We start from the raw sequence: 13,837 nt of genomic DNA, 5'->3' as shown, positions 1-13,837 counted from the left end.
ATGTAATCGGTCTGATGCTAAGGGTATTATGAGAGTTAGCTGGTCAGTTAAGACCAATGAATTGTGTATGACAGTATTTGAAATTGGGTAGTCTTGAAACTTCAAATATTTTACAATACGGGTCTAATAACAACGTGTGATTTTCGTCATTTAATTGAAATATTTCAGTGGCTAGAATTTTCCAAAGTCGGCATTTGTAAGCATAGGATATTTTGTAGCAAGTATATCGGTTATTACGAAATGATCGGCGATTGATGACATTTTATAAGACTTTCGTCATTTCAGGCCATATAATTTTTTTAGGTTTTTTAAAAACATTTTATTACTCAAGAATCTGGTCTTATGTCGCCTGTCAATATGGTTCGGGTATATTGCACATGTCGCTTTTAGGTAGGACATCTTTAATGACCGTTATTTTACCCCTCATATACAATAATAGGAGTATGTTTTGGGACATACATAACAATTTTTAGGCCAAAAAAAACCCCAAAACGAATCGTGAATTTCATTGCTAGCAATTCCGGCTCTGCATTGGCTTCTCGTCTGATCATGTTCAATTGTGACCATTCATCAACATGCCAGCCATGGCTCAATGAGCATGTAGGTCCGATTCTTTGCCAGATTAAGATGTAAGTAGCGGCAACATTTCGTGTCATATACTGGAATAGATTTACCCGATACATACACAATATAAAAGTAATAATCTTTGCAAACGTGGTGCAGCTCTGTGCAGACAATACTTAAAATACTGACCATTGGCGTGTAGTCTCATGTCACATGTCTTTCGTAGTTATGTTACGTTGTCTTAACCTCAATAAGAATAATGTCCAAGAGTGAGGCTTTTTGCCAAGGTCAAGGTACGAAATGTATAAAAAGTATTTTTAGTATTATACTGAACTATTGGTCGAACATAGTCGAGCCAACTGGAGGTTCGTGATGCAGAAATCGAAAGCACATGCTAAAGTCTCATAAAAGTCCATTTCTAATAATATACGTCAGTTCGGATACATCACAATCTCCCGTTACATCGCAAACAAGTTCGCATATTCTTGAACAGGTATATCCTGATCACACACCATCAATACATCCTCATATACACCAGCAATCACCATCCATAGTAAAGGGCATTCACAAGCAAAGTTTCATATTGTTGTGAACCAGCAAAAAAAGCAAAAGCGACGGGTTAGAAATGATGAAAATAACAATAACCTTTGTATTAGGTCAGGGAAACAAATCAGAAAACTGAGCAGCTAGATGTGTAAATTGTCAACGCTTTAAATTCTGTTCTTTTCTGTTATATTTTCCATTTATTGCTGTTTTCATCTGACTTTGTTTGAAAAGACAAAGTGTGGAAAATTATAGCATGGTTATATATAAAAAATGAAAGCCTGTGTCTATTGAATGTCAATTATAATGTTTCATGCGAAAAACAACACCAAAGTAACACTTAGAAACAATGAGTTAAGCAACACACCCAAAATGTAAACAGATGTTAGCAATGAAAGTAACTGCTAGGAACTCCATTGAGAAGTTTTGCTAAAGAAATTGAACTTTTTCATGGTATATTGCAAATTTTTAGTATGTGCCCTTAGTGGTCTTAATTGAATATATTCAACTTAATGTATACATGAAGAGAGAGATGTTGTATTATTTATTAACAAAGCAACACCACTAAGGACATCAACAGTCAGATAATATTTGTTTGCATTAATTCCCTTTAGTGAGATACCAGGTAATATATATTGTATACTGCTTGAGAACAGATTCGATACCGCTTGTTTATCGGACGCTGTAACGTTTTGTGTTAGTATTACTATATCGCATAAAGGACAAATCCTTCCTTGGGTTGTCGTTAATGTATGTATTGACAGTTGTCTGGTACATTTGGCGAATTTTAGAGAATGTAATTAAGGGCGTTTAAGCAGGTTATAAAAGTTGTTAATTAAATTATTGATCTTTTCTAAAATAAGTACACTGCAATTTATAATTTTAACTATTAATTTTACTCTTTTGTTAATTACTGAAATAACAATTTAAAACAAAATGGCGCTGCTCCTTCCATTTGCAGAAGTTACGTTATGTGGTAGACAAACGAAACGTCTTGTTGGGGGTGCTAAGCTCACAATGCCACGCCCCCAAACAGTCAGATGAAACAGCGACCAACGTATATTCGGAATAACTCTAAATGAATATATATGTGATGGTTCCATAGTTCAATGAACTGATATGCTGTTAAACAAATATGGATTTTCAATAAGTTTAATCATGATAAAGTTCAGGCCATTCTTCTACATGTTTTAAACAGCTGCGGCTGAGTATACGCTTTGTACAGATGGCTTGATGGCTGAGCAAGCTCTTGTCAGTCCTCCACGAAGCGCCTTACTATTTCTTATACGACAATGCCTTATTTATGAATGTTGTGCACTCAAAATGTTTTGTCTTTTATCACATATTCGTTTCGTGTAGTGCATATCTTTATAATTTCAACTTCCTAATTCTGACATATTAATAAGAGTGTTTACCGATGACAATAGGAACACTCGCAATACTGAAATGCACCATAATTGATTGTAAATTCTGGAGGGGGGATTTTTATTCCGAAGGACAACTATCATACTTAAATATATTTAAACAGTTCTGGCCGAGTATACACATTGCCCGGAGAGCTGGATGGCTGAACATATCAATTGCTATTACTTCAACGAAGTTCCACATAACTTCACGGAAGCGCAGGATTGTGATTGTGTATGGAGCAACTAATCTATAATATATCATTTCCGATTTTGTTTGAATTTGCGAATGATGCACATGATAAATAATTTCTCAAATCGGTCAAATATATACGTATTAAGTTTTGACAACGACTGATAACCTAGTTTCAAAACTTTTTTAGCATAACGTAAAACATTGATGTACTTAAAAACCCATATGCAGGTCGGTGCTAATGCACATAAAGTAAGATAGTGTACAGGTTATTATGTTGAAGGTAACGTCTTAGTCATATCTTTCACTATGAAGAAGAAACATTAACTGTAACAGTCCACATAAATGGTCAGAAGTATTGGTCATGTCTTTCACCATAAAGAAGAAAGTTTAAATATAAAAGTCCAAAGAAACTGTTCTCAATCTTGGTCAAATTAGATAACGAAATGTTGTGCAACATTCACACACATATGCCATTATTTCTCGTTTGAATATGATGGCGTTTTCATGTCGAATTGCCACTGCGTAACTATTTCATTTTAGCAGCAATTATAATGAACTTGTCAGAAAGTAGTCATTCCGTCTTCTTTCATTCTTAGCGACATTTCATTTATATTTTATTTGTTAAAGAACTTATTTATACAATTTGTTCAGCTACACATTCATGTCTGCTTTAAACGTACTTTTAAATACCAATTTTGTCAATCTGTCGCTTCAAACATCTATACCAAACTTTTAATACGTTGAAAACAATCTGGTTATATATTGTATTGCTATATAAAAAGAAACAAAGCATGCCTAGGATTTCCAAACGCGTCATATTCATGTTTAATATTTGTAAATAAGCGAGAACCATCATATCTATAACGAACATGGTGTTAGAAAATATATGTAAAGTATGGACATTGCTTTTTACATTTTGCATTTATTAAGGAAGTCATGTCAATTAAACAGAGTTATTGAACAAAGTGTACTTTATCTGCTGACACGTGACCCAACCTGAGCTGTGTAACAAATGAGCAAAACATAGTTGGTCTCAACATAGGACTTGTTCTTTAAACCTTATACGAGTCCGTATAAAACTCTTTGTATTAGATTTGTGCACTTAACATGGTAAATACAATGTTATCTTATTAATTATTCTGTGTTTTATTTAAGTATTAGTTAATTAATAAATGGACGATTATTTGAAAAGACATACGATATAATCTCTACATGAACTATTGCTATATCTTTACCCTGACACTCATGACCGAGTTGCAGTAAAATCCATACATTATCGGCGTTCGTCGGCGTAGGCAAATCATATGGCTCTGCCAGAAACCATTAGGCTGAATAAATATAGTGGCATCTATCAGGTCATCGTTCGGACAGTTCTCTGCCCACAACGGCGTTATTTACAACTTTCCGTTCTAGGAATTATATAAACTTACAAACAAAACCACAGACAGCATGTTTAACCAATAATAGAAACCTTCTGAATACATGGAGATATATGTGCATAGGGTAAGAAATGTAAAGATGTTTTAAAGTCGTGACAATAGTTGATCATGATAAAGGTTCATCGTGACATTTTAAATACTCTTGTTATACGTATTGAACATGTATATTAATATTTCATCAGAAGCATTTATAGGTCATTCACATTCTACACTCTTATAGATTACATCTCAAGAACACATACCATGTTATGTACATGATTTAAAAGGGAAAACGAATTAAATATTTGTATCTGCAAACAACACTGCATAATTGTCAGTGTCATTGTCATTGGCATTCTGGTAAATGGGTTGTTCTGTCCGTCCTTGAAGCTGTTCGTATGTTCTAGCCTCTTCGTCTGCTCTTGCGTCTGAAATATTTCGTGAATGGCATGTTTTTATACAAATAATAACCATTATTGTATTACAATTCTGAACATTCACAAGTCTGAAAAGCAAATTACAATAATGATAATAACCTGCTTTTTCACATTATATATTTTCTTTGTTCTATTCTACTTAAGTGCGTATATGTAACCTAAATAAGACCTTTCTCTTATATATCATATATGAAATAAGCTAGTATACAATATGTCAATTTAACTGAAACATGCCATCCTGGTACAACATCAACTACGATATGTAGTTAATGAAACGGCGATTTCATATCGCAGCAACCAAGAACATAATAAAATGTGGTAAACATGCTGAGGAAATGTCAAGTCTGCTCATTCATTTTAAATACGAACCTGCTTTTATGCCACTGTTAATGTCCTTTCTTCGTCTTCTAAAATGCAGCGATCAATGTTAAAGTGTGAATAAACCGTAGAGTAAAACTGATGAAATATTATTTATTTCATTACTTGATTTATGACGAAAATTTATATGAATGATTTATTCAAAAGCACCTTTTTTGCAATGGTCAAAATTAATCAAAACCAACAAGAAAATGAACTAAACCATCCACTTAAAAGCTTGTTTCGTAAAGTAAATCGCTAGACGTAAAATCATATACCTCGACATGAAGATGAACATCCCGATGACAAGGGCAATTGCGAGAAGGGAGACAACACCACCAACAGCGCAACCAACTGCTGCTCCAGACGTTCCAGCACCGTAACCACCAATTTTGTCTGCGACGGATGAAAATTGTTCGGAAAATAAAAGTTAAATTGAAATGACAAACATGACAGAATGTCATGCAAGTCCACTTAGGCATTTGCAAGATTTAAATGATAATGTTTCCGCTGCTAAAAGGTCTCCATTTAACACTTCAAAAATAATCAGCTTATAATATTATAAACCATAAGTTTGCACACTCCAATCCGTTCTTTAGTTAACAATCTTGTCATTACTTTATTAGTTATTTTGTTTGTGCATAGCATTTAAAAGCGCATGCTTTTGCCTGCATTCACAATCGTATGAGAATTCATAACATGTATCGTAAGTTATTTTACCATTAATACATCCTGTATCCGTCTGTTTGTACCCATTCTCACATCCTAACGTGCACTGACCATTCATTTGGTTGCATTCAAGAGCCCCACCTTCAAAAGCGAGGCAATGCTTGTCACACAGAAGAGAACAATGTAGTCCATGTGATTCAGGTAGACACCCATGTTTGCAATTCGCAAAATTTATATCACATATGGATATTGAATCATTTCCGTGCTTACAGTTTGTGCTGCAATTGTTTAAGCAGTCACTTCCCCAAAAATCCTCTTTACATACATTGCATTCATCGTTGTTCTGAAGGCATGATTTACAATTCGATGTACATGAAACGTTACAGAACGATCCCCTATATCCATCTACACATACATAGCATACACCTGTTGACGAGTTACATCCTCCAGAACAATTTGGTTCACATTGAACGCACTTCCCGCTAGATCCTGGGTATGACCCATTAGTGCACCGTGTACAAGAACTAAATTTGTTTCCATTTGAAGAACAAACGAGGCAGTTCGATTGCACTCTCATACATGAATATGAACACTTAAGGCCATAATATCCGTCATCACATCCGTGAACACATGCAGCAGTGTTTCTTTCACATGTTTCGTTCAAACAATGTCTTGGGCATGTATCGGTACAATAATACCCTTTAAATCCATTCACACAACCTTGGTCACAATGGCCATACTGAGCGGTACACGAGTTGTTCACACAGGTATTGCAAAGGTTATTGCATGTTAAGTTATATGCGTCTTTGCCATACCTTCCAGTTTTACAAGATGAACATATATTAGCATTCGTTTTGTGACATGTTTTACATCCTGCGTAACAAGGGCTATCACAAATATCACCAGTAAGACCATCAGCACATGCACTCCAACAGTAGCCGTCACTTTTCCTACAGTTTGTTCCTGGCGAACAATGAGTACATTTATGTTCACAAGTTTCTCCATAATAATATCTATCAACGCACGAGTCACAGCTATCTAATGAAGTACATGTTGAGCAATTAGCGGGACAAGAACTAGGAACACATTTTCCTACTTCCAGCTTGTACTCTTTTCCACATGCACATGACCCATTGTCTTGGTCGCATCTATTATTTAAACAATGTTGCCGACAAGTTTCATTACAAAGACTACCATATGTTTCTTCTTCACATGCATCACATTTCTCGGCCATTAGACGATGTTCTGGGCATTGGTTATCTTTACACGAACTACATGTAAGACTGCACGAAGGCCCGAAATAATTGTCTTTACATCCAATGCAGCTGTTGTTTTGATCGCATTTGCAATTAACAGGACAAGTATTTTGTTCACATCTTGGTCCATAAAATCCTTCCTTACAGCCTTCAATGCAAGAACCATCCTGAGAGCAAATGCCGTTATTGCAATTTTCTGAACACGAAACATTGCAATAATCCCCAAAATATCCATTCTTACATGAACCGCATATACTCAAGCTTGAACAATTATCGTTGTAGCAATTATCCGGGCATTCCAACTTCACGGAGCACGTGATACCATTAAACCCTCTTTTACATGAACTACATTTAGTTGCAGAATCACAAGATAGACAATTTAGAGGGCAATTTAAGTCGCACTGACTGCCATATTTTCCTTTAATGCACCTATCACATGTACCACCAGTGAAATTTTGGTCAGCACATTCCAGGCAATTTCCATGTAAGTCGCACTCTGATTCCTTGCACTTATCAATGCAGGGGTACTGGAAATAGTCTTGGCACCATGCCTGGAAAACTAAAGGTAAAATCAATACAAATGGGCGTACATTTAATCGCTTGTTTCTGCAGTTTAATTAAAAGAAATTGTCTTGAAATTATACCGTAACATCTGATAGCTGAACCTCGTCATTATACTAATATGTTGTTTCTTGTTCAATAAGACCGTTTTTTTACATGTATGTTGCGTCTTATAGTAACACATGATATGCATTGAGCGTGTACAATCAAGTCGATAACACAATGTACCATTATTGGTCAAGCTCAAGATTCAATATTAAACAATAGTATTCATTGTAATGCATAACACGCTTAAGAAATAAACAGCGTTATTAAAAGCCTTAAAATGAATGTACTAATTCAACAGCCTTTTAAATAACACTTACATAATGTCAGAAGAAGTGTTGTGAATGCAATAATGGTTGATCCGCCTTTGATCTTCATCATTCTGTCGTTCTGATCGTAGTTCTTAATTGCTTATCCAATATACAATTTCCGGGAAATGTGTATTACATGTTCGATTCTGTAACGGTAGGAAAGTATGTAGATAACACAGATAAATTATTTTAAAGACTTTGAATATGTCTAATACTGTATAGTTTAACAATAATGTATAACGGCGAATTACTTAAGGTTCCATGGGAGTAGGATGGACGTGGTCACCCTTCTCAGCCCCAACTAAACCCTTCAGTTGGAATCCAAAACACAGTTTATTAAGGACCGAAATGAATAAAACGCTCAATTTTTAACTGAAATCTGCATTATATACTATATAGTCAATTATTTACCGTTTGTGGTATATACTTGTATAACACGTATTAACCCTTATGGTAGGGATGCAGCCATTTGTTTATTTAAGTATGCGCGTCATCTTAAACCTTGAACGTTTCCTGCACAGTAGTATTCATTTTATTACTTTGTTTATTTGTATTCAGAGATTTTATTAAGTCAAGTCAAGTCACAATTTTATTAGCATTATTCAAATTGAACATTGCCAAAAACATATATACAAGATGGAATTTAATGATATCAGTATAACATCAAAAGAGAAAAGTATGTTTTATAATATCATGATATAATAGAATTTATACAATTAAGCATTTCTTCTATCTGTAGCAAACGATATATATGTTGCTATGTTATTTAACAGCTTAACATTGTCAGTACTTAACAAAGTATTAAATTTGGTCATATTTGGCCATTGGCAATAATATCTTGGTAAATATTTGACACGAAGGTCTCTATACTTTGGGCATATCAAAAGAAAATGATACTCATTTTCAACAACATTCATATTGCAATGTACACATTTTCTATCTTCACGATTAATATTCCTATATCTCCCTTCTTCAATATTAAGACAGTGTGCTGAACATCTAAACCTAGTTAGACACATCCGTAATTTGTTATTATTTATACAAGACAAGTATTTTTCAATGACAAAATCGTGTTTAAAACCAACATAAGATTGTAATTTATCTGAGTTTCTAACACTCGTATACCATTGTTGCAAATAATTATCATACAACCGTCTTACAACAGCCTCTAATTGCAGTCGTGTAACATTTTCACAATCAAACATAAAAGTAAATCCTAGCTCATCGAGCAGTTCCTTCACTTTTAGTGTCCATGTATTTATATACATACCATTGTTATTTTTCATACTATAAACTTTATATAAAAGAGACCCAGGATAACGTTTTATTTTATACCAAAATCTAATTATTCTAATTTTTCTAAACAATGATAATGGGAATCTTGCCAATTCACCATATACTGCAGCATTACAAGTCTGCTGTCTAACACTTAGAATTTGTTTCAAGAATTTTAGTTGAACTCTCTCGATATCCTGAGCTCTATGGAAACCCCATACTTCACAACCATAATTCAGTATGGGGCTTATCATAGCATCAAATAACTTTAATTTATCACGTATATCTAAAGATATAACATCAAACAATCGATTTAAAGACTACAAAGCACGCAGTGCTTGTTCTGACAACTGTTTTTGTGATTGCAAATATGTACTATTTTGCGATATTGCAACACCTAAGTATGTGAATTTTTAACAACATCAAGTTTATGCCCGTCATACATCAAATTAACATTCTCAGTTCTGTTTCCTTTTTGACATACCATTACAAAGCTTTTATCTATGTTAACAGTTATACCCCATGTATTACAATATACATGCAATTTATTCAGTAAGAGCTGCAAACCTTGCTCAGTATACGAAAATAAGACAGTATCGTCTGCAAATAACAACATAAATATACGAATTTCGTCAATAGTGACTGTATCAATACAATCTCGACTTAAACTATCTTCCATATCATTTATAAAAAAACAGAAATAACAACGGTGAAAGAGGCTCATCTTGCTTAACACCCATATTGCTATCAAAATAGTCACTATATTGTGATCTAACACGTACACATGATTTCACTGATTCATATATTTTTTTGAGCATCGATACAAGTTTGGTTGATGCACCATATTGTAACAATTTGTACCATATACCATTTCTATACACAACATCGAACGCTTTACGAAAGTCTATAAAGGCACAGTATAATTTTCTTTTATCAGTATTAATAACCTTATTAATAATAGATGACAACACATAAATACAATCAACAGTACTACGTTTGCCTCTAAAGCCAAATTGGTTATCATTTAGTATAATGTCGTTATCAGCCCACAGGCGTAGTCTATTATCTAACAATATAGAAAATATTTTAGAGAATATACTTGTTAAGGTAATACCTCTATAGTTATTTACATCATTGAGGTTTCCCTTTTTAGGAACCGGGACTATGATACCTCTAGTCCAACTTTGTGGGTAAATACAATTATTGTACATATAATTAAACAATTGACATAAAACAGGTGCAAATAAATCTTTACAATCGATAAACATTTCGGGTGTTAAATCATCAACACCACCACTTTTACCTCGTTTTAATGAACTAATGGCTTTAGTGACTTCTTCTATAGTAAAGTCTGTATCTAATATCATCATCATCAGAATTATCAACATCCTCATTAGTAAAAACATCACCATCAAAAAGATTTTTAAAATGATTCAAAAAATCATCTTTACTGATGCTATTATCTTTTGGCTTATTATTGCGTATTTTCTTTCCAGAATTTCTGTGGTTGAGTTCTAGACATATTATGCAAATCACTCTTTTGTTGTAAATAAAACTGTCGTTTAGCCTTAAGTGTAACACCACGATATACATTACGTCTTGTACACAACAATCTACGATATTCATCAGTATTATATTTCCTATACAACTTATTTGCAGTTCGAAACTCCCGCCGTGCTGTCTCACAATCACCATTAAACCAGGCATTCCTAAATTTCCTATTATTATTTTTAACTCCAGTATTTATTCTCTTACCACATGAAGCAAATGCCTTATTATATAACAAAGTGGAAAATGTATCTACACTATTATCAATGTCAGTGTCACCACTTATCAGACGATCAACAATATTATGGAACTCGTTTCAACAAGAAGAAATATTAGCCCTATATGAATTAATATTTTCTGGACTCCATTCGAATTTAACATAGTTTATATGATCATTTGTATTTATATCGTTTGGCATATTAATTGATAATATACATGAAATAGGGACATGAGGCGTAAACCTGTATAAATCATGAACTGTAAAATTCTTAACTAAGGGAAATAAATCCCGAGACACAATTGCATAGTCAATAACACTATTTCTGTTATTGGATATATATGTATAATTGCCAACTTGCGCATCATCGCCTAATCTACCGTTAACTATTGTCATGTTGCTAGATAAACATAAGTCCAATAAGTCCAATAATTTAATACCCGATGTATTTACATTTAATCGACTGAATGTCTTATTGGGAAAATATCGTCACAGTCATTACACTCTATTGTAGGTATAAACCGTTCATAGTCATTCACAATTAAGACAACAATAACATATTTCCTTTCCTTTAATGTCTACGTTAAACTAAATAAAAATACAGAATAATTGTTAATGTCAGTGAGTTATATAATATCTATGCGCGCTGAAACATGATTGAAACTGAGAACGGGCTAAAATATAAGATCAGTAGAAAGATGTTGTACTGATATTTCACTGATGAGTCTCAAAAGTTTCACAGGAAAGCAAATAATGAGTATTATTTAATAGTATTTTGGTATTTCAATTACTTCCAAAAAGTCAAATATAGTTTATAAATAGAATTAAGTTTAATGCTTATGGCATACGTATGCTATCTATTACAATCTTGACACATTCATACTACTACTACTGCAGCTGCTCATACTAGTTCTACTTATCCAACTACTACTTCTACAACTATTACTACCACTACTACTACTATTATTACTACTACTACTACTACTACTACTACTACTACTACTACTACTACTACTACTACTACTACTACTACTACTACTACTACTACTACTGCTACTACTACTACTACTACTACTACTACTACTGCTACTACTACTACTACTACTACTACTACTACTACCACTACTACTACTACTACTACCACTACCACTACCACTACCACTACCACTACCACTACTACTACTACTACTACTACTACTACTACTACTACTACTAGTTTGACTGATAAACCTTTAACTACTAACTAAATAATGCATTTATGGAGAAAATTGTTTTACTGATAGCAAGGATGTAACCCTGTATTTAATTACTGAAAACGCCAAAATATTAAATGATTGGTGAATGCTGAAATATTTACTGTGATCTTCTATAGTCCCATAAGTTAGAAATACCGTGTTGTATGCACATTTCGTTCAAATTAAACTCGGTGTCCTTCATAAGAACAATTGTGTTCAACATTTATCAATCCTTTGGGAATATTAAAACAATAGTATTAATTGTGGTACATCTTAGTTGTGGGGTAAGAGTGCATCTTCAATTCATGATAATTGGTTAAAGGTTTTAAGATAACAATTAAAATAATAAACAGATGATGAATCATAACAGTGTTCATGATTTAATTTGATAGTAGTATATGTTGCATTGTTAATCATTTAAGTGATTCTTTAATAATGACTTTGTTAAAGAAATATGTTTGTTATGGTATTTTTAAAATGAATTTACAGCATAGTTCTGTTTTTTAACTATTAAATAACAAACTTACAGATATTGTGCAAGTATTTAAATCTAAGTGTCACAGTATCCGTCTCCTGTTAAAATGCTTAAGAATTATTCTAATTAAATGTGTATGTACTTGTTAAGAAACCCTTAAAAATTATCTTAAATATATATCTTGTAAATACGGATTTCCTATGTATTCACATTTTCCGATAACATCAGTTTTTCGATCACCAAACCTTTGTTTAACATATATAAACTTTTGAAATGCTGATTTATAACATTACACTGAAAAAATGTTGGTAATATTACAAACATAAATATTTTAAAACATACTTGCATGATCTTAATTTTGATTGATTTTGATGACCGATTAAATTCTTGAGTAATAAGTTCATAAATAATCAAATACACATACACATACGTTTGAACGGTTGCCCAATACATATACAATGTAAATAAATTAACAGTATGTTAGGAAAAACTCAAAACCAGTAGAAACGTAAAGAAATTAATTTGTCTTAAAAATGAGTTTGAAAATGATCAAATCCCTATATAAAAGGGCAAAATATATTATTGTACTTAATTAGCTAGCTTTGCCGACGCATCTTTTTGACGTGTTTATGTGACGAGATTTACCCGAGAGACAAAGGGTGTTTATCTATTAAAGAAATTCCAACGAGCGTTAATGCAGGGGGGAATTGGCCACGGTTGATTGTTGCATATAAACGCAAAAAACGATTTTGCCGGATACTTTCATTTTAGATTTGTGCAGGGTTCTGAGTAAATATTTGACATTATAACATCCTTTTAGGAAGGAAGTTGTTATACTTGTATGTTCTATGCGTTACGTTATAAAGCACAGAACATATGTCTTAACATAATGTTCATTACAAAAGTAAAGTGTGTGCGTGTTGTTGAAGAATTTTATGTCACGTGATGTATAGTCAGTCGAGGGAAAATGCGGGAATATGCACGGGGTTTTATTGTATCGGTCAGTTCCAAGCTAGTCTTCGATCGGTTAATTAGATTAAATTCAAATTCGAATCGTATAATGTTGGAACAAAGATGGGTTTTTTGCATTGTATGTGATTATAACAAAGTTCATTAGGAACATGTATATAAACATGTCAATTGTTTGTTAGAAAAAACAAAGGTCACGAAATTGAAATATTTTAAAACGTCTTGACGAAGTAATGAAATACGGATACATTTTGGTGTCATAGAAAATGTGAATGAACATTGAAGCAATATGGTATTCAGGTACAGTTTTCCAGAGTTATTTTACAAACAGTTTTAATCGCTTTTTTTTTTTACCCTG

At 33.1% G+C, this 13,837-nt stretch overlaps 1 protein-coding gene across 1 annotated transcript; it reads right to left on the bottom strand.

The window, feature by feature from the left end:
* Window positions 1-3,590: 3,590 nt before the first annotated feature.
* Window positions 3,591-12,596, bottom strand: LOC128205957 (protein draper-like). The gene is made up of 6 exons (XM_052908037.1): window positions 12,563-12,596; window positions 7,770-7,906; window positions 5,639-7,402; window positions 5,197-5,314; window positions 4,931-4,968; window positions 3,591-4,552 (listed from the first exon to the last, which is right to left on the bottom strand). Exons 2-6 carry the CDS (start codon window positions 7,828-7,830, stop codon window positions 4,422-4,424), a joined length of 2,112 nt encoding a protein of 703 aa, XP_052763997.1. The 5' UTR covers window positions 7,831-7,906; window positions 12,563-12,596; the 3' UTR covers window positions 3,591-4,421.
* Between the last annotated feature and the right edge of the window lie 1,241 nt (window positions 12,597-13,837).

This window comes from Mya arenaria, chromosome 10 (genome assembly GCF_026914265.1).
Source record: "Mya arenaria isolate MELC-2E11 chromosome 10, ASM2691426v1".
NCBI lineage: Eukaryota > Metazoa > Mollusca > Bivalvia > Myida > Myidae > Mya > Mya arenaria.
This window is presented reverse-complemented; position numbering and strand designations above follow the sequence as displayed.

Coding starts and splice junctions, on each gene's coding strand:
- LOC128205957 (XM_052908037.1), bottom strand. CDS start 7,830: ATGATGAAGATCAAAGGCGGATCAACCATTATTGCATTCACAACACTT. Junction 5,315..5,638: donor GGATACAGGATGTATTAATG/GTAAAATAACTT, acceptor CATCCGTCGCAG/ACAAAATTGGTGGTTACGGT. Junction 4,553..4,930: donor TAACAGTGGCATAAAAGCAG/GTTCGTATTTAA, acceptor GAAATATTTCAG/ACGCAAGAGCAGACGAAGAG.